The 21431-nt window shown below is 40.5% G+C and overlaps 1 protein-coding gene across 2 annotated transcripts; it reads right to left on the bottom strand.

Annotated features, from left to right (window-relative positions):
- On the bottom strand, positions 1–21241 carry LOC146483481 (zinc finger-containing ubiquitin peptidase 1-like). Of its 2 annotated transcripts, XM_085105675.1 has the most exons (11): positions 20827–21241; positions 20634–20696; positions 20154–20219; positions 18575–18753; positions 16942–17073; positions 15650–15818; positions 6590–6781; positions 5768–5830; positions 3750–3855; positions 1930–2099; positions 1–880 (listed from the first exon to the last, which is right to left on the bottom strand). In XM_085105675.1, exons 1-11 carry the CDS (start codon positions 20999–21001, stop codon positions 615–617), a joined length of 1581 nt encoding a protein of 526 aa, XP_084961801.1. In that variant the 5' UTR covers positions 21002–21241; the 3' UTR covers positions 1–614. The 2 variants fall into 2 exon arrangements, with proteins under 2 accessions (XP_084961801.1, XP_084961802.1); XM_085105676.1 differs by lacking the exon at positions 20154–20219 and having other exon boundaries at positions 20827–21240.
- Positions 21242–21431: the final 190 nt, after the last annotated feature.

The raw sequence follows: 21431 nt of genomic DNA, 5'->3' as shown, positions 1-21431 counted from the left end.
AACTGCGAGGAGTCTAGTTCGAGTGGGGGATTGTGGGACGGCATTCGCACCGATGAATTTTTTGCAGCTTTCGGTGTTTTTTCGGCGTAGCGTAGATCTTGTACCATATGTCTCATCTAAAACAATGTTTCCTCCACAGCTGACAGCAAATAAATGCACTTTATGCACTTATCCATCCGTCTGCCCAAATCATGCACAATTTCTCACTCGTACCAGTCTCCCCTTAGTTTCTGGAATGAGCAGTTGTGACGACATGACCATTTTGTTTTAAGCCGCTGACTGAAACCGACGGTACGTATAAAAAGAGGACAGATTTCCAAGCCATTTCAGAGGAGATCTGGGGTGCTTACCATTTACGCAAACCACCCGGATGGAAATTTTCGGCATAAATACGAAATCATTTAGCTTGTTTGAACAGAAGATGGATAACATGCAAAATGTATGAACATCAGCGGTAAATCCCAAAAGGAATAATAAAAATGGGTCACTTTGACCAGAAGTACGTAATTTCAGGAGTACTCCAAATGGAATGATGCGTACCATTTGATTTTCCAACAGGAATTTCCGGGTTTTCCATGTAAATGGTAAGCACCCCTGGTATCAATAATCAAGCATCAAGGAACTCTCATAGAATCCAAGGTTTTACTCTGTTCCATTTCAGATGGCTCCATGATTCCGTCCACATACACGATCTGATACTGTTTACACCTCATCTGCTTCAAGGACCGGCGCAGGTGACGCAACCCGGAGCTGCTGCTTTGAATATCTTCCAACAGGCTCTGCATCTGTTTGGCGGAGTGTGACGGATCAAACAGCAGGAGATACAGACCTCCATCCTTCCCAGAGTGCTCTTCGACGCCTATCACCAGCCGACTATGGCCTGGGAAGAAAAGATAATATCTAATGGTTAAATGAAAACTAATTTTTTTGTTCTTATAGAGAAAGTTGTACTTTATCAGCCAGGGACACAGGCATACTCGGAAAAAAGAACTAAGTTCATTGGAAGACATCCCGCATACTAATAGGATGGTTCGCAATGGAATAAATATGATGGTATGAAGATATTCTACGCGAAGGTACTCGAGTACGCTTTTGGTGGGTATCTGCCGTAGTCAGAAATGTCAGCCGTCTCCTCCCCCTAACCCACAGGGAGCCTCCCCGTGCCCCCTGTGGGTTAGGGGGAGGAGACGGCTGACATTTCAGTCTAGTATAGTATGTGCCCACAGGTTCTAAATTTGGACCCCGCTTATAAAGTTCTAAAAATAGGCAATATTCTTGATACCCCGTTCTATTGATCTATGAAATTTCAAAACACCATTTTAGAACAGGTATCGCTTTGTTTGTTCGACTGATTAACATGCAAAATACTTTATTTTAGGTTATTCTGCTTGGTTTTCAGGCACAGGAAATAAAAAGAAAAACAGCAACTGGCGTGTCGACAGGGAGACCACAACAGCTTAACCAATTATAGTGAAAAAGAAAAAAAAAAAAAAAACAGAAACACTGGCAATAGAACAGTTAAAAAAAAAAAGTCAGTTGACGATCGAGGGTGCAAGTCATGTTACACTAAACGCCAATACTGCTGTTGTGCTGGTCCGCACAAATCTGGTTCTGCTATATATTTCTGCATCTCTTTACAGCATTAGCCAATTATCCAAGTTTTCACACCTCGTTCTATAAAACTCCTCGAACATGGACGCCCCATTCTAAATCAGGAGTCCCAAAATACGACCCCGTTGGCCGGCACATACCCGCATAGGTCTTGTGAAGGAATACTCTCCCCTCTTCTAAGGCATGGGTTTCCAAAGCAGTTACTTGCTATGGGCCTCTCTTACTACCTTTGGCATTCACTTCCTATGCACTGAAATACCTCATAACTCAAAACGTCTCAACAATAAGGAACTAAGCATGCTAGGTAAGTCAACAAACCTTGGTGCTGAAGGTAAAGAGGAGGAACAGAGGTTTGTCGGAGAACAGATGACCCCACAGGGAGGACAGTGGAATTCACGCTACAGCTGAAATAACGCTTGATCCATGAAAACATTTCTGGGTGTGTCCCATCGCAACCTGTTGCTTGATGAAAGTCAATTATTTTGGCTCTGAGAAAAAAAGAAATAAATAAATAAAACTATGTTTCAACATCGAAATACTCTTGAAAAGATCTGGTGTTCAAGTAAGGTGGTCACGTTTTTCTAAGGCAGTAAAGCGAGTGAAAATAACTTCAAAGTCCTTCATTTTGTTGGTCCAACGAGGCAACAAGTCCTGGCCGCAAACTGCCCGCTCAAAGTAGCAGACAGTATCCACTTCCATCAAGCTTAGTTTCGACATTTATCCTTATTTTTCATGTCTTGAGGCTTTATTTAATGTTTAAGCTTCATTTATTCTAATATAATTTAGTCATTGGACCTTTTCAAAACAAACGCACAAGCGCAAAAAACAGTCTGGGTGTTCTGACCAAACCGTATTCCGTTTGTTCTGCTGTCAAAAGCAGAATGAACGGAAGACTATTCTATTGATTTCAGGGCTCGAAATAACGGCCGGTCAACGGACAATGTCCGGACTGATTTGGGAGTTGACCGGTCAACCTTTTGTCTTGCCGGTCATGTTGACCGGTCACATTTGATCGTTTTGAAAATGAAATAAATTAAAATTTCCATGCTGTTCAGTTGTTTCAGTGGTAGCACGTCTCTGTGTATTGTCAGTTGCGGAACTTTGATCTGAAATCCTGGGTGAAATGCAACAAGAACCGTTGTTTACAATCCGGGCATTGAAAACAGACATCGGGGTTCACGCATCGAAATAATACCGGTTCCGGCACACATGCAGAAGTGAATAGTGGTAACGGTAAAGCAGTACTCGCATCAAACTACACTACAACTAAGGATTTGTGGACGACATGCGGGAATGAAGTGTGACCTGAAAGGTATAAAACATTGTTCGCATTGTGTTTGGTTGGCCCAGGAGTCGAAATATAAATCGTATTAAGAAGAAAGACATACAAGTCTTAATAAGGGGCCCTCATAGGCATTTATTCTGCATTCTTCGCCGCTGAGATTTTTAGCCGTTCCGCTCAGCAAGACTGAGCTCCACGCGGGCACCACTCCCGAGGAACAGATTAACTTTTGTATTTAACAGTTGTTTAGGGTGTCTAACTATCTGGCACCCGTGGCGCTACGATTTTGACGGTCAAATGTCCTCGGACCTCCAAAGAAGAACACGCGAATGAGAAGGGAACACCCTCAGACGTTTCTCCATCATATTTTCTCCTTCCATTTTGCGCGAAATCCCTGTTGACTGTCGACGATCTCGGCCTTGAGCGCCTTTCAAGGCAGCACTTTCAGTCACTAAAATAACTAGCTGTTTTCTTTAAAAATAAGTTATTTGTTGCCTTAATTTTAGGTCGTTGTTTTCTACGCCGCTATGGCGGCTGATGGTGAATACATGCGCTATACGTAGACTAATGAATAATTTATGATTATGATTAAATTCCGATTAAATTAATATAAAGTTTACGACAGATCGAGCGAGTGACACTTTCCCCACATTACGATAACTCGTTCATTGCGCATGCGCGCATTCGCGACTTAAAAACGGAATCGTTCCCAAATGAACACAGGTACCGTCTATTAATTACATGTATTCTTATTCCGGAACAGCCTCACAATAATGCACCTTTGGTTTCTCATCCTAAGTGACAGGGTATCCCGCAAGCAGCATGTGTAGGCGCCTTGTGGTCACTTTCATCTTACCTTATTTGAAGTGACCTCAACACTGCTGCAATCTCTGTCGCCCCAATCCATTTCCTTGTGTTAATCAGTTTGCAGCCAAGCTGTTCAGACCCTTGCCTGTCAAAACCTTAAGTGACATTAAAAGAAGTTGGGAATTTTTCTACAGTCAAACTTTTTTAAGTAAACATTTACACGTTTCCTTAGTACAAAGCACTAAATTTTTGATCATGGACTACTTGTAACGTGAGAAACATGGTTTGGTAGCTATTTTTAAGGGTTTACTTTTTAAGAATTAGTTTACTAATCGAAGTAACTGACACAAAGGAAGTGGAACGCTCAGTTGACTTTTGTTTCCTCTTAACAGACCAAAGAATAATCTGAAGATATTTTTCATTATTTACTCGATTTACTCATGATTTTAGGACTGCAGAGAAAGAGGCCAGCCCTTTACGAAAACACCAAAAGAAAATTAAAATACACAACTAACTTCCGTGCATTGTAGGTACAAATAAATTGAGAATGATGATTATTCTAGAAAGTGACGCAGGCATACTTGGAAAAAAGGCCATTAAACCTAGTTTAATGGCCTTAGCTCCCACGAGTCTCCTGTAGCTCAGTGGTAGAGCATCCGAACTAGTAGTCGGAAGGTCTTAGGTTCGACTCCTGATAGGAGCACTCGGATTTCTTTTTTCCGAGTATGCCTGCGTCACTTTCTAGAATCATCATCATTCTCATTCATTCACCAGGCTAGAAATACACCATCACATTTCTTTCATACAAATAAATTATTAGACAGAGTTAATTTTGGAGCTTTTTGATCTGCTTTTTGGAGCCAAAGGTCATAGTAAGTACTGTTTGCTTTGCAAGCACAAACGCGTTTATGAACCTTCAACATTATGACTGCATTTTCCCTATTAGAGCAGTTTTCAATTGTTTGTCAAAAGTAATTTCGCGTTTGCATTGGTTTTGCTTCATAATGCTCCGTTATTAAATTCGCGCCACTTTTTCAACCAATAAGAAGAAAAACCAACCTAATCATGCTTTGCTCGCCCGCGTTTTCCCGCGCTTGACGCCGGTTGCATGTACATGTATTTGCGTTGACTTCTGATTGGTTCATTTCGCTGTTTGTAGATGTTGTGATTGACCACAGTAATTAGTTTAGTTTTGGTTTTATGACACTTGTTTGAAAACTGCTCTAAGCTCCAAGGGGCTGATTAATTCTAGGTCTTATAAAGTGGGTCATATTTTTACTAGAACGGTTTGAGGTGGGCTTAAGGTTACCGTATACTTTTAGAGGTGTCTCGCGTCCAAGCGATCTACCGCGTCCAGTTTAAACTGTAGATAACTAAACCCCATATCAAATTAAAGCTTGTAGAGCTGGGTATCAAAATTACCAAGAATTTTGAAATAAAATGAATTGTCGAATTTTTCACGACCTCTAAATGCGAGCGTCCGAATCACCTTTTGAAAGCTACAAGTCAAAGCGAATTTTGTTTTTCGCTAATTTAATTTTGCTCCTCAGTTTCCGGACCCAAAGCGCTAAAAAACGTGTCTGCGTTTTACCATATTCAATTGCAGTAAAAAGTTACACAACATTTTCGAAATAGGATGAAAAAAATGTGGAGTGTTCGTACAAAAATCGCTCTCTGAGAAAAAAATATTTTGAAAGAAAAAATTCGCAGACACGTTTTTGTTGTGTATATGTTAAACTAGCTACTGTCCAAATTTGAAGGCAAACGAACAAATTCCCTTTGAGTTTTAGCTCTTTAAAGTGTTTCCCCCAAGTGAAAAAATTGATTCGAGAAAACAGCGCTACAAATTCGACAATTCAATTTATTTCAAAATTCTTGGTATAGTATAATAGCCAACTCTACAAGCTTTAATTTAATATTGGGGTTTAGGTATCTACAGTTCAAACTGGACGTGCTACATCGCTTGGACGCGAGACACCTCTAAAGGTATACGGTAACCTTAATGAAGGGAGGAACTAAATAGAGGGAAAACAGTTTACTGTTACATTATACCAACAGTATACTCACCACTTGTCCAAGCAGATTCTATAAACTGTTGAATTCTAGGGATGGATGGCACTTTCTCTCCAACTGGGTTGAAAAAAAAAATAGTCAAAGAGTGGCAAAAAAAAAACTGTTCATGTCTCCCTGGATAGTTACAAAAGGTACAAGAAGGGTTAGTTCAGCCCAGTAAGGTCAGTTGGTAGAACACATAAGTCAAGGCTACTGAGCGGGAGGTTGCGGGGTTCAAACCCGGGCAAGACCAACACTCAGGGTCTTAAAGTAACTGAGGAGAAGGTGCTGGCTTTGCTTCGAGAGCTGCGTTGGACAAAACCTGTCGGTGACCACTCTCAGTGCCAGTATGTGCCGTGGTCGGCTTGGTGTGATTCTCTGAAAGGCTTCTGAGTGAAGGAGACCACAACTGTGTAAGACAGCCAGAAGCCAGTGGGGTGTGCCAAGTGTTGGAGGAAATATACTCTGTATTCTAACTTTCTTGGCAAGTATGTGGGCAAAAGTTAGAACTAACATTAATTCTTGTAGTAGTACTTCTAGTAGTAGTATCTTGTATTTTTGTATTTTATTTAGTGGTACCTAGTCCATACTACAGCCACCTGAGTTGCTCCTTAAACCCTTTGAATATCCGCTCAGCATTTCACGCCAAATCATTTTAAACTTATATCTAATTTTGAAATATATTTTTTTTATCTGTACATAGGTTCATACTAACTGTTTTTCTTTTAATTCAGCTGATCTATCTTTGCAGTATAAACAAAGTATTTATTGATATAATTTAAATAAAGAAACTGATATTGCATTGATGTTGAAGACATGACTTGCTAAAACACTCACCATTTAACATGACAGGTCTGTAAATATCCATTTTCAGCAAAGCAGAGATCAGCATTTGTAGATTTCTGTAGCCGCACCCCCAGCCAGCATCACCCACTGTACTGGCATAATGATCTGTGTCTATTGCAAGCCATGCAGCTTTGGTGCCACTAACACCCATCTCATACCGATGGTGAAGTTGAGGAATGATACCTTATGACAAGCAAACACATTTTTTCATGATTAAATAGTGAACTAAATTTAATTTGTTTTTGCTCAGTTTATGTCTCTGTCTAAGGTTAAGCAAAGAAAAACAGTGCCTAAACTAATTTTTTTAAAATTTTCAAGCCATTAACCAAAAAATACAACATAAATACATTAAAGACAAATGATGGTTCAGAGAATTAACTCTGCAGTGTATGTTGAAAGTGCTAAAGTGAACCCATGAATTTCCCACAGGGTGTTACTGTCCCTACTAAGGAATTGGGAGATCGCACGAGGCATTAAAGGAAAAATCTATGACCACGGCGCAAAACCATTGTGTTAGTGGCACAACATTCATTTGTACCCTAAATTTCTGGTAGACATGTACTGCCAACATTCTTCCAAATGCTTTGGAAATGTGTGCTTCAGTGATAAGGGTGCAAAGTTACAGAAGCATTTATCATCTCAGATAGAAATCTCAAACAGGACTGTAAAAGATCTTCAGCTATAACATCCTATTTAAGACCCTATAGGAAATGAAGAAGCAAACTAAACTCAGACAGAACTTTACAGGATCCTGTAGGATTGTTCAGGATCCTAGCTAGAAGAGGCTATCAATCACTGTAGAATGCCTACCAGGTGTTGTGTTTAAGGGCCGCAGGGTGACACTAAGTCAGACACAAAGTCACTAAGACACACTAAGGTCCGCCATTATGGTTTCTATTTCAACAACACATTCCTTAAAGTGCACATGAACTAAAAATTTTTTTTTCATGAATTGGTAGGTGGTTATACCCTTATTCCGAAACGCACAAAAAAGAATAGTGCTAAAGAGGAAAAAAACCGTGTTTTGGCTGTTCAAAGTGACTTAAAATGCCCAAAGTGGTGTCTCCGGAGACTGGTAACGAGTTTAGCTCTGATGACGTAGCCAGTGGTTTCAGAGCTCTGTTTACGCTTTGTTTTCTGCTATCGCGTGCTCGAAAATATCTTTGCGCGCTCGAAAATATCTTTGTGTGCTCAGTTCAGACCACGATAAAGTGAATGCTATACAGCTTTTGAAAATATGTCTGAAAGTGATGGTACGCTATCTTCTGCTGAGTCCGTTTCGAGCCAAGAAACATCCAACAGCACCGAGTCATCCGATGAAATGGAAGTAGTCGGACATGTGGAACCCTACGCAGGTGAGCCGCTTGCTCACAGTAGTGATGAGGAGGAAGACAACGAGGAGGATCAAGATGGTCTTTCCCCGAGGAAATTTTCGAATTCCCCGAGGGATTTTCGATCCTTCCAACGAGTATAAATCCTAAGAAAAGAGCGCGTTTATTTGAAGTGATACCGAGAACTCATCTCTATCATTTCTCAGGAATCGGCAACTGGAGAGATCCACAAGATTAGGATCTAAACCGTGGTCTTGCCTGACCATTGCCTAAAATGCCACAGAATTTACTAACGGCTGAAGGACTCGTAGCGGCAAAGTTTCGATCTGTAATATATAATTCTTTTACTGTAATTTACATATTGCAAAGTTGGTGATTTTTTACTCGTTCTGTATATTGAAACAATCACATAATATGTGAAAGTATGTACACCCCTCGTAGCAGCCCCTAGCCAGAGCAACACAGAAGAATTGCCTCAGTAATCAATCTAAGGCGTAATCAAAACACAGGAGGAAAATACTAAGCTCCCGCAACATAAACCTCACAGTTACAGAGCGGAGCTGAGCAGAGCGATAACAAAAAACACAGCCGTACTGAACTAAAGCGGCCTTTAGCCCTCAAATTAACGCATTGTACAGCTTTTCAAAGCTACAATGCTAAAGAAAGGATCAAGAGACAAATAACCGTCATAAGTCAGATAAGTAACACAACATCTTGCCACAAAAGCAAATAGCCGGGTCCGGCAATACAAAAGCTCCAAGATAATGATTATTACACGGTTCAAATCCTATCCTTACAAAGATAAAAAGAGAGGCTATACTGTCGCAAGACACACTGAAATGAGCCATACGAAGCCTGAACCAATTGCCACCAACGGCATAAGAACGACAGTCGCTAAACAATAAAAACAAGAGGTCAAATAGATAGAACATAAAAACCCAGAAATGACCTTTGAGATCAAAATCCAAAACATCACATGGCTTTGTTCAGTGACTATCACGCAAATCCTCCAAACCATAAATGGTATTTAATAAGAAGAAAATACAGCGCTAAAAGAAAATTTACAGGGAGCACCGCTCATACAAGAGAGGGCTTTTCCCCGGCTGAAAGACATACTTGTTATACTGAGCAAAACTATAACTGAACATGGCAAAAAACACGCGAGTGGGAGTCGCGCAGGCCTATCTTCTTTCCTTTTTACACCGTTTATAAAACAGCTCTCATCGAAATGAGCCGAACACAAACATAAGGACTTCTTCGGGACGAAATCTTTCCGATGAATGCGCACAAAACGTGTCCACTTTGCACGTATTAAACTTCTCGTCCGACGGAAAGTAATGCATTGTGATGTTCGGTGTCCCTGTCTTGTTATCACAGTTTATTCCACCGGAGCCACCGGCCGAGAAATAGTTCTTTCCCCCTTTCTTTGCTTTCTTCTCCGTCATAATACTCGTTCTTTCGAATGTGCTTTCGTGCTTTCTGAATACTCGTTCTTTCGAATGTGCTTTCGTGCTTTCTGAATACTCGTTCTTTCGAATGTGCTTTCGTGCTTTCTGAATACTGGTGCTTCGAATGTGCTTTCGTGCTTTCTGAACCACTGGCTACGTCATATCCGGTGAAATCTGATCGCTTTGACCGAGTGCAAGATGGAGACACTTCGAAGCGCCAATTTCGAACTTTGAGGCGAGAAAAATACCCCATAAAAGAGCTTTAGTTAGTTTAAAACCGGATATTTCGATTAATGAGGATATAAACAAACACATAAGTCAAACTTGTTTTTTATTTCATATACACTTTAATTACATTCCCGGATGTAAACGTGTCTTTACTCGTACCCAGTACACCACAATCTCTCCTTTTCTCGAGTAACAACTTCTAACATGCCATTAAAACTGATCAATGCAAAGGACTTAGTTCAACTTGTAAACAACTAAGCATACTAGAAACAATGTTCATCAAAAGAGTTCAAGCTCTGTCTTAAACAGTTCAATATCAACAATATCAACAAAATCACTAATGCAAAACAAGTCAAGGTCTCTGTTTTTCTAAACAGTTCATCAAAAGCTCAATCCAGAACATAGTCATCAAGGCGCCTGGGAGGCCGACTAACTCTCCCCGAACGACGTGGCGTGACTGCTGCTTCCTGAAGCACCTGCCCTTCAGGTGGACGGTCCACTGGTTCTGGTATCAGGGTTTCCTCAGTTGGTTCTGGTTCCTGTTCTTTACTGGGTTCAACATCTGGAGTCACAAGTGGTTTTACGTGTTGTAGATTCCTTCTGTATTCGACTCCATGGGGTGACTTCAGAACAACCTGATCACCATGAGATTCCGTAACTTTGTAAGGTTCAGTTTCATACGATGGTGACAATTTGTTCTCCTTCCTTCTTTCCAGCAGTACAGCATCTCCTACATTGACAGCTCTGTCTTTTGCATGATTTCTTCTGTCAGCATAGTCTTTGGCTAGCTGTTTTCTTTCTGCGTCACGATCTCTGACTTGTTGGTAGACCACATCACTCTGTTTTTCAGCAACTTCTGTTAGCTCTGGTAGCTTGGTTGTCGACTTTCTCTTGAAAAACAGCTCAGCTGGGCTCACTCCTGTGGTGGTGTGGTTGGTCGATCGGTAAGCCAGCAAGAACTTGTTGAGTTCGGCTCGCCAATTTTTTCCTTCAGCGTGGAAAACTCTCATGGCTTTGAGAAGAGACCGGTTTTCTCGTTCCACCTCACCGTTGGCTCTTGGCCACAAAGGCGTTGTGTGATGATGAATGATGCCCATTTCCTCTAGGTATTTCTCCATCTCTTCAGACACAAGATTTGAACCATTATCAGTTCTCAAGCCAACTGGTACACCGTACCGAGCAAAATGGCTGTCTAGGCATTTGATAATTGTGGCACTTGTCGTTGAGTAGATAACATCTACCTCCATCCATCTAGAGAAATAGTCAACCGTTACTAATAAATACTCTCCTCCAGGCAACGGTCCTAACAAATCCAAAGCTACTTCCTGCCAGGCTCCATCAGGTAGTCTTGTGGGCTTAATTGGTGGGGGTGGAACATGCTTGGTTACTAGCTGACACCCGAAGCATTCTCTACATTTCTTCTCTGCTTGCTTGTCAATTCCTGGCCACCACACCTTTGATCTTAGACGCTCTTTGGTCTTAACAATCCCCTGATGCCCCTCATGAGCCAGGTCAAGCACTCTCTTCTGTAATTCTCTTGGGACAACAATCCTCGTTCCCCGCAATACAATCTGGCCGACGTTGGTCAACTCATTGCGCACCATCACAAAGGCTTTCGGTGCTTTCTCCCAATCCCCACTCTGCAAGCACTCACGCACGACTTTCAACTCTTCATCTTCAAATGAAACTGCTTCTATCTCCTCTATTCGGAGGGCTGCAGGTACTGCTTGGAGGGTAATTGCACGTACATATTCTTCATCATGAACATAGCCACGGGATGCTGGTACCTTTGTTAGCCGAGAAAGGGCATCTGCTATGTTTTCCCTGGATGGCACATAGATCACTTTGTAGTTAAAGGGCTGCAAACGCAATACCCATCGCTCAATGCGTGCAGATGGCTTTGATCTTGGACCATAAATGGTTTTCAGCGCTTGATGGTCAGTCACTAAGTCAAACTCAGGTAGGCCACACAAATATAAATTAAACCTTTCACAGGCCCAAACAAGTGCCAAAGCTTCTTTTTCGGTTTGGCTGTACCGACGTTCAGTGTCACTAAGGCTTCTACTAGCATAACATACAGCGCGGCTCTGCCCCTTTACTTCCTGCACCAGAACAGCACCAAGACCGACAGGGCTGGCATCCGCTATCACTCTTGTGTGCGCATCTCTATCAAAGTAGGCTAGCATTGACGCTCCCGCCAGTCTCTGTTTAAGTGTTTGAAAAGCTTGCTCCTCTTCCTCATTCCACTCAAACTTTTCTCCCTTCCTAGTGAGTGCTCTAAGAGGTTCAGCTACAGTCGCAAAATCTGGGATAAATCTTGCGCTGAACCCAACCAACCCCAGAAAGCTTCTCACCTCCGAGGGCGAGGTAGGACGGCTCGCCTCCACAACCGCTCGCACTTTCTCCTCGGTGGGTCCAATGCCATGCTGAGAAAGAATAATTCCCATGAAAACCACTTTACTCATTCTGAAAGTACACTTCTCTCCACTTAAGGTAAGGTTCTTCTCTTCCAGCTTTGCTAGCAGCTTGTGCAGGTTCTGGTCATGCTCTGGGATGGTCTTACCATGGACAATCAAGTCGTCAGCAATGTTGACAACTCCCTCAACATCTGCGATAATCTGACGGATAACATGCTGAAACTTCTCGTGTGCGGCATTCACACCAAAGCTTAGCCTTTTGTACCGGAACAAACCCTCATGTGTAATGAAAGTGGTGATGTCCCTCGAATCTTCATGCAACTCTATTTGGTGGAAACCACAGCGCAGGTCTAGCTTGGAGAAGACAGTGCTACCATTTAACTCCTCAAGCACTTCATCAATGGTAGGAATAGGCAAACTTTCTCGAATGATAGCCTCGTTAGCACAGCGCATATCCACACAAAGTCTTATTTCACCTGACTGCTTGGGTGCTACAACAACCGGGCTCGCCCAAGTGGTAGGGCCTTGTACTTTCTCTATGATATCTTCCTTCAACAGTTCTCCTATCTTAGCAGTCACCTTTTCACGAAGTGCAAATGGAACCCGCCTCAACTTTTGTGCCACAGGAGGTACGTTAGGGCTAACATGCAGTTTCAATTGGAAATCTCTCAGTTTTCCAATCCCCTCAAACACTTTAGGATACTTTGCCTTAAGCTGGTCAGCAATGTCACCTTGGACCTCATTATAGCTGGTACCTCTAGGTGCAACAGGTGGTCCAATGTGAAGAACACCCAGTTCCCTTGCTGTCACATTTCCCAGAATGCACCTCCCCGGCTGACTAGGATAAACTTGGTGGTTACTTTGGTATCCCCAGTGGAAATTTCAGCCTCAAATTGGCCAATCACATCAACTTTCTTCCCCCCCTAAGCAAACAATTTCTTTGAGCAATGTTCAATGTCCCCTTTAAAGCCTAAACCCTTCAACTTTTGAAAATCATCTTCCCCCATCAAATTGCTCACTGACCCTGAATCAATCAACACTTCCATCACAATTCCACTGATACTCACATCCATTGTAGGCTCACTTGCAACTGACACCACACAAACTTCTTCTCCTTCCTCAGCTACATAAAATGCAAACGCTGGGTTTTCGTCCACTTGAATCTCTTCTTCTGAACAGCCTCCAACATGATTTGTCTGACGGGCCGACCTTCTATTATTGTGGCTGGTTCCCTTTGGACGACTCTCTCTATCTCTTGCAGGTGAAGGTCGAACGTTACCTCTGCACAACGCCGCAAAATGGCCGTACCTGAAGCACTTAGCACATTTTCTCCCTTTTGCCGGACAGCACGAATCGCGTGAAAAATGTCCACTTTTCCCACAGCTGTAACAAATTTTCTCACCGTGATCTGCTGTCTTCTCTCCTTTTTTCCGTATGGCGTTGACGTCGCTTCCCCCCGCCATGTACTTCATTTGTTGTCCAGCCGCTTCCGAAGCTCTCGCTTTCTCCAACACGTCTGCTAAAGTGATATATCTCGTTTCCAACAACTTCTTCTTTAGCTCTCGGTCGGTCAACTTTTCAATCAACTGGTCCCTCAAATTATCATCCAACGAAGTACCGAAATTGCAATGCCTAGCTTGTTGGCGAAGACGCACAACGAACTTATCCACAGAGTTGAGAAGGGCAATGTTGTTATTTGAAACAGATTGACAAAAATGTCTTGGCTTTAATAATAATAATTATTCTTAATAATTACTACTTAGCAACTAATATTCTAAAAAAGAGCACAACTGTCCTGAGTTTGGCATAAAACATGCTTTGGATGAAATATTATCCACCATCAAAAACTGTCATTAATTTGAATCATCTACAAAAAAATGGTTGTAATACAGAACTAAACCCCTTAAAATACCAGTCGTTAAACACGGAGCGATCCTATAAGACCAGGCTGAACAGTTCAGACTGTCAATCAAAAATCCCAAACGCGCGTATCGGATTGGTTGATTACCAAAGGTCTTATTTTAGCACGTTCAAGTTCCCGCAACTTCGATTCGAAAGGAAGTGAAGAGTTGGCGGAAAAGCTGTTTTAGTTCGAATAATTTCGTTCAAAATCAATCCAACGAATATGGCTACAGGAGAAGAATTTAGAAAGTTAAGTTATCCGTCTATTTTGAGATCGGAAATTCATTTATCGGCTGGTAAAATCTTATCCTTTCGAGATAATTCCAAAATGATTAGGATAAAGTTCGTAAACAAACTCTGTCTCGAAATATGTTGTTCTTCTGAAACCGGCTTCCGAGATGGAATCGCTTCGATCCTTTGTGTCGTTTAGTGGGGGAGAGCTATTAAAGTAAAGACACAAAGTCGCGGAGGCGAAGCCTAGAAGAAACAACGGAGCGGGCAACGGAGGAGGAAAGTGAATTGAAGTGTCTCAAGCGGCGAGCGATCGCACGCAAGACGACGGAGCTGGTAATCTTTTTGAAGTCGGTCTCTCTATTGCTTACTGTATAAACTTAGAATATTTTTAGTACTGGCTAATTTCAATACTGATGTGAGAGCCATTGCCATTATCAGTTCATCCATAAGATACATGAGAGCAACGTCAGGTCGTGTTTTGTTTATATTGGTGATTTTTCGAATTAGCAAATTATGCAAATATGCATGATCAGGTACGAAATGTGTTTAGATGTTTTTATTTTTGACTTGTGCATAGAAGTTTAGAATTTATTACTGCCACTTCCAGCGGATTAGTAGAGTTAGTTTTCACGTACGTGATCGATAGATACACAAGCGGTAATGAACTTGAACCCAACATGACGACTTGAGCGGACGTTTAGCGGAAAACATCTGCAAAATTTTGAAAATCCCGCCAGTTTTAGCGATCAACACAGATTTGTTTTGGTTATCAGCATGTTCAGATGGTGGGATACAATGTCCAGTTCGTCGCAGGCTTCAGTTTATAATGGTTTCGATCTTTGTACTGTGTATTTGGTAGAAGGATTTCGAGGTACGTTTCGTATGATCTTTTGATTGCGGCAACGAAACTTGATTATTTCCGTTGTTATCGTTAATCTCGCTAATTTCTGGTGTTTTACAAGATATATAGTTAGCGTTTATCTTATTTTTATTGATAAATCGATTCCCTCTTCGATTTTACAAACGATAGTTCTTCTCTCTTTTTTCCTCGACCGTTACCGACGTCATCCACCATTATACTGATCCGTTTGGAAGCCAACAAAGCGCTTCAAAGGGGGCATGCCCTTCCCTTTTATAGGATCGCTCCGTGTTTAAAAGCCTTTTGCAAATCCATATTAAATAATGTACAACATATATTCTAAAATAATACACAATGATCAGTAACCAGGGCCGTACCTAGGATTTTTTGTCTGAGGGGGGCAAACTTTGCATACCCCTCACACAGGTCTCCTGGTCTCCTGTATACAGACAAGGTTTCTAGTTGGACATTTTTGTTTTCACCCCTACAGAGAAAGTTGCCTCTAAGACCTTTAATGAAAACACAACACACTGAATTCATATTGACCCCCCCCCCCCCCCCCCCCCCCCGCCGCTATGTATAGCCCTGGTAACAAAAAGCTCAGCCAGTAAATTGTTGTGAGTTGATTTTACCTCTGGTACAAGATTCTCCACTGTCGTTGTCTGTCATTAAAATTTTCAGCATTTCTGCTTTCCTTGCATAATAATCACCCACAGATGTTTTGCTCCTTGTTACATCTCTCTCTAGCTGTCGGCTGTACTGAGCAGCATATCCACCAGTTGATGTCATTCCATACATAGCCTTTTTCAAGATGAGAAAAACAATTTCATAACTCTAGCTCTGTTTCTGATTCAAAAATGGCATGTGATAGTGTTTCTCTTCATCTTTGGTTGAGGCTTTCGTCACTAAAAGTATGACATTTGTTTTCATGTATCCAACACTGTTGCATTTTTTTGGCCAAACAACATCATTTTGGAAAATGTGCCTATTAAAGTTAAATGACTAAAATACTTAGTTAGCAAGCAAGTCAAGTAGAAATGGAATGAAATTATTATTATGAGTGCCATGAGGACTACTATCCTACTAATCCCCCGGCTTGCTAGCACTGTGAAGGAAATGCAGATTGCTGAGGTCAAACAAAAATCTTTGACCTCAGCGGAATTTGAACCCACGACCTCTGGAGTAGATCATCAACGTAAGTCAAGTGTTGCTCTGTGATCTAACTATGAAGGATTATAGGACACAAATAAAGGAAACTAAGGGGGTTACTCATGTACATTAACTAAGTATGGTGTTTATGCTTGCAATTTTCAACAAATATTTTTGTGGTACTGGTTTTTCTGATGAAACTGAGATGACATGAGTATGGAAACTATTGTCACTGAAATTCTAATTTGACAACTATTGGATAATATGCATGTAACCCCAACTGCTTCGAGTATAAAAACACATTTTTATACATAAATGCTTGCATGCATGTATGTATGTATTATGAATGTCCGCGCACTTTTAAAGTCAATCCACATCACGGGTGACCGGTATTTGAAATTTAAGCGGAGTTTTGAAATTAACATGTCAGTTTTGAACACATCGCCAAGGAGATTTCAGAGTTCCCCGTTGAAATTTCCCTAGTTTATTGACGGTATAAAGCTATGAATTTTTCTTTACATTACAGCATTAAGTATTTCAAGAATAACAATTGCTTCCCAAGTACTTTGAATCTTTTGTTTGTTTTTTTCTGTTAATGCATTTTTTTTGGAAAGATTTCCGGAGAAATGTTCAACATTCCATACACATGTCGGTTATTACAAACAGAAATTCGAATGTTCATTTCATTCTCGGAAATACTGGTCACATGTGACATGAATTGACTGTAAGCATGTACTGTAAACTTCAGGGAATGTTTGCTTGTTCATTATCAAACCTGAAGCTTCTTGAACTCTTCTTCCTCCTGCTGTCTCTGTTCTCCAAGCTCTCTTCTTTGTTCACTTTCTAGAGCTTGAGCTAACATGTGATCATCCCATTCACATGGTTGGTTTTCAAGTCGTTCCATCTCCTACAAAAGATCAAGAAACCAGAGTAAATGTGTTTCTCTAGACTAGAGAGAAAAGTTGACAATTATTTTTGGAAACTATTCCTGGTTGTCTGCTTTAATGTAAAGTTTCAAAGATAAGAATTAATGTTGAAGGAAGAGAAGGATGTGGAGGAGGAAGAGAAGGAGGACTGCAGAAGAGGTGGAGTTGGAGGTGTAGAAGGAAGACAAGCAGATGTAGAAGAAGGATGAGGAGGAGGACTTCAGAGGAGGAGAAAGAGAAGAAAAGGCTGAAGAAGAAAGAGAGGAGGAGGAGGAGAAGAAGAAGGAAGAAAAGGAGAAGAAGGAGGAGGAGGAAAAGAAGGAGGGGAAAAGAAGGAGGAGAAAGAGGAGGAGGAGGAAAAAGAGGGGGAGGAGGAGATGGAGGAGGAGAATGAGGAGGAAAAGAAGGAAGAGGAGAAAGAAAAGAAGAAGGAGGGGAAGAAATGAAGGAGGAGGAGAGGGAGGAGGAAGAGGGTCAGATAAGAAGAAGAAGAAGAAGAAGAAGAAGAAGAAGAAGAAGAAGAAGAAGAAGAAGAAGAAGGAGGAGGAGGAGGAGGAGGAGGAGGAGTAGAGGGAGAAGGAGGAGGGTCGGAAAAGAAGAAGAAGAAGGAGGAGGAGGAGGAGGAGGAGGAGGAGGAGAAGGAGGAGGAAGAGGATCAGAGACGAAGAAGAAGAAGAAGAAGAAGGAGGAGGAGGAGGAGGAGGAGGAGGAGGAGGAGGAAGGGGGGGAGGAGGAGGAGGTCATTTTGTCTGCAGATTCACTCAGACAACTACTATAATTACCTTAAATTAAGTCTTTTTTTCAACATTACTATTAATTCCTTGTGGAGGCGCTGTGGTGTAGTGGTTAGCGCGTCAGACTTTGGAACGGACAGTCGGAGGATCTGAGGGTCATTGGTTCGAGGCCAGGTTCGTTCCTTAGACAAGAAACTCTGCTCCACATTGTCTCTCTTCACCCAGGTGTATAAATGGGTACCGGCGACATACTGCTGGTGGTAACCCTGCAATGGACTAGCATCCCATCCAGGGGGGAGTAGCAATACTCCTAGTTGCTTGATGCTACAGAAACCGGGCTAAGCTCCAGCCGTGTAGGCCACTTAGGCTCTGTGTGCAACTTTACCTTTACTTACTATTAATTCCTACCAGACTTGATGAATATAACACCTACCTGATGAGGGGTACCAAAGTACAAGTTACAGAATTTATTTTATTAATAATATGTTCTTCACTTTTAAATTTACATAGTTCAGATGTATGTACATGTATATCTAATGTTTCCTCAGTTGATAAAATTGTTAATTAAACAGCATAGCATCTTGTTCAGGTGATACAAAAGGTTTTGGTATTCTTTAACGCTATTAAGTTTGGTTTATGTTCACTGACATTTCAGCAGTGCTGCCTTCTTCTGGGTGGCAATTTGAAATTGCCATCGTATGCAAATAATACATACCGTTTGTATTATTTGCCTATCTATGTTTCCTACCTGTTTTTCAAGTTCCTGAGCCAGTACTTGATCATTGTGTGTATAGACTAATGGCATGTCATACTGATCTTGTTGCTGAAATGTTGCAGGCACCAATAAGCTGTTGCCTGCTGTGTCACTAAGGGCTTGATCTTCTAAAGTGTGTGCAAATATGTGATCATCCCAGTCTGATGTAGAAACTGAAAGAAAGGAAAGACAGTCATTCCTATTTTTCTAATTTCTGGTATGGTTACAGAAAGAATTCGACTCCATGTAGACCTATTAATAAACTATAAACTTGATTCTTGAGATGAGCAACCTTTGCCAAATGTTTCCGAAAAACTATTTGCTCTGAGCCAGTAATTTTTTTTAACATCAGTATAGTAACTAAAGATTTAAATTTCTCTTTTGAATGAATTGCTCATTAAAGGAAAAGTGCTAAGGTTATTCTTCAAAATATAAGCCTCTAGGTGAAAAACTGGTGTCCAGTTTGTATGCCAAAATAGAGCTGATTTAAAGAGAAGAGAGAGAGGGCTCCTAGTGAGAATGTGGACAGTAATTCTCCCAACAAGCAAAGGATGAACATGGAGCAGTTTATAAGTGACTATTTCTAAATAGATGTCTATTTCAATCACCATATTCACATTCTCAGTATTAAACTGTATCCAGCTTGCAATGGAGGTTCTTGCATGAGAATATGTTAAAAAAAATTATTTGCATGTGAAAAGACCCCCTGCCACTTATGCCTAAATTTTGGCTAATGTGTAAGCTGTAGTTGCAGAGCAATACCAAGAATGCTAATATTGGTTATTCATTTAACAAGTGTTTTGACAGTGGATTTAGATTTTAATTTCAAGTGATTCTGTAACTTATAAGTTCTTAATTCTCCTAAGATGTTAAACATTGTAGCCACCTGTCTGTAATAATAAAGAGTTGCTATCATTTTTGTTTAGTTAGAGCAATTCAGATTTCATGTCCTTCTTGTAGCAAGCTTTTCATTTGGGGACAAGATATTGGTATGTTTTTTTCTTTATATTTTTATTGCTACAAATAATTTTTAATGTGATTTAAAAGTAGTTCATTTAGGTTTTGCACTTACACAGAATGTGTAATCCTATGCTTAGGGATCAATAACTTCATTATTATTTTATGCTTGTTTTCTATGTGATTTTTTTTTTCCAACAACAAAAGGGCAATCAATAATTATTTTTTATTAAGAGATATTTATGCCTTACTTGAAGACCTATTTTTATAAACATATATTTTGTTGTACTACCCACAAATTCAGATCATCCGAGCCCAAGAGCTGTAAGTTATAGTCAGCTGTTTTAAGCTATTTTAGTCCATTGCCTTAGTATTTCAAGCTGTTCTAACCTTTCTTATTACCAAGCCCCAAACTGCTTTGAAACACAAAATTCTTTCTAATAACAAGCTCCCTCAAAAGGTCTATCCCAACCCTGCAAAAAATGCCTTCAAATGAACAAATGTGAGCCTGGGATGTACATTCAGAATTTTATGGCATTTAGCCAATCAAACCAATTTTCTTCAAAAGTTTAATGTGGCTTCCCTAATTTTGAAAATTTAAGATTTCAGTTCTTACAAGGAATAAATTCTGTGGCAGCAACCATTGACTGACCCTGTAAGCATGCCTGTTTGGCTCTGTCATCTGCAGAAATTAAAACACACTTGAAATAATTAACTTACAACACATTTGAAGAAAATCATTTAACAATTAAGAGTTTAACAATGTTTTCACTTTTCTTTCAGTTTAAATTTGTCAACAACAACAAACAGACATAATTAACTGAAGTTGTGCTGATTACACCAGTTTACGTACAGTGTTTTAAGTTTAAACATATTTTTTCCTTTTAAATCAATTTACATTTTGTTAGAGAACTTAACAGTTTTAAACTGTCTGCCAAAGAGAAAAAGGACATTATTGTCAATATATAATATTTAAAGAGTCGTTGAACTAAAATATTCATGGGTAGCCATTTCAACAAGAAAATGATACTGGGAAATATTTTAATTTGTCTTTTCAGATTTCTATCCAGGAAAAAACAAAGAATCTGTACATTACCTATCTCTTGACACTTTCCATATGTACAGGACCGAAAATCGGCTGAATCAGAGATCCCTGGAACTAAAATGACCACCAGACATTAATTCTAGCTAGAATAAATACTAAAAATATGGAACCTGCTAGAGGCTTTTAATAAACTCAACAATGTTTTCTTGGCGTGAATTTGCGCTTTTGAAATAGTTCACCGTACCTTCTAAATCGTCGAATCCATTGGTTTCAGAAGATGTGGATGGCTGAGTGAAATGCTCTTCAACGTGAATTCCTATGTTTTCTTTGGACACTGATGTCCCACACACAGGGCAGATCGAGAGCGACGGAGGAAAATCGATGTCGTGGCGGTACAACTCATCCCGCCGTCTTTTCATATCAATGCAATTTTTTATGAGGAAAGCATCACTGAAAGCATATTAAAATCATGCTTTCTGGTTTGGTTGTGGTTTAAAGAGGGAATAATCCTAAAGAAGTTGATCGCAAATGACTTGTGTTGCGTTGCCACCAGCCAGAAGTCACCAGGCGTTACAATCAAATGTGAGCTTCACAACGAGGTTACCACCAGCACATTTGGCTTGTCACGTTGTCACGCAACAAGCTTTGTCAACAATTGCGTTACGCGTGGTCAACTTCTACACTCATTCAGTCGGTTGGCACTTTAAATTTCAAAACGATAACGAATAATTTGAAAAGAAACAAAAATTAAAAGAACAACAGCAGCTGCTCGCGGATTTCGCAAATATTTTTGTCCGGATTTCGGATTCAGAGGAAAATTTAAATTTGTTATAAAACTGGATTTGTGGA

The sequence above is a fragment of the Pavona decussata genome, unplaced genomic scaffold, assembly GCF_977016875.1.
Source record: "Pavona decussata unplaced genomic scaffold, jaPavDecu1.1 SCAFFOLD_38, whole genome shotgun sequence".
Taxonomy (NCBI): domain Eukaryota; kingdom Metazoa; phylum Cnidaria; class Anthozoa; order Scleractinia; family Agariciidae; genus Pavona; species Pavona decussata.
This window is presented reverse-complemented; position numbering and strand designations above follow the sequence as displayed.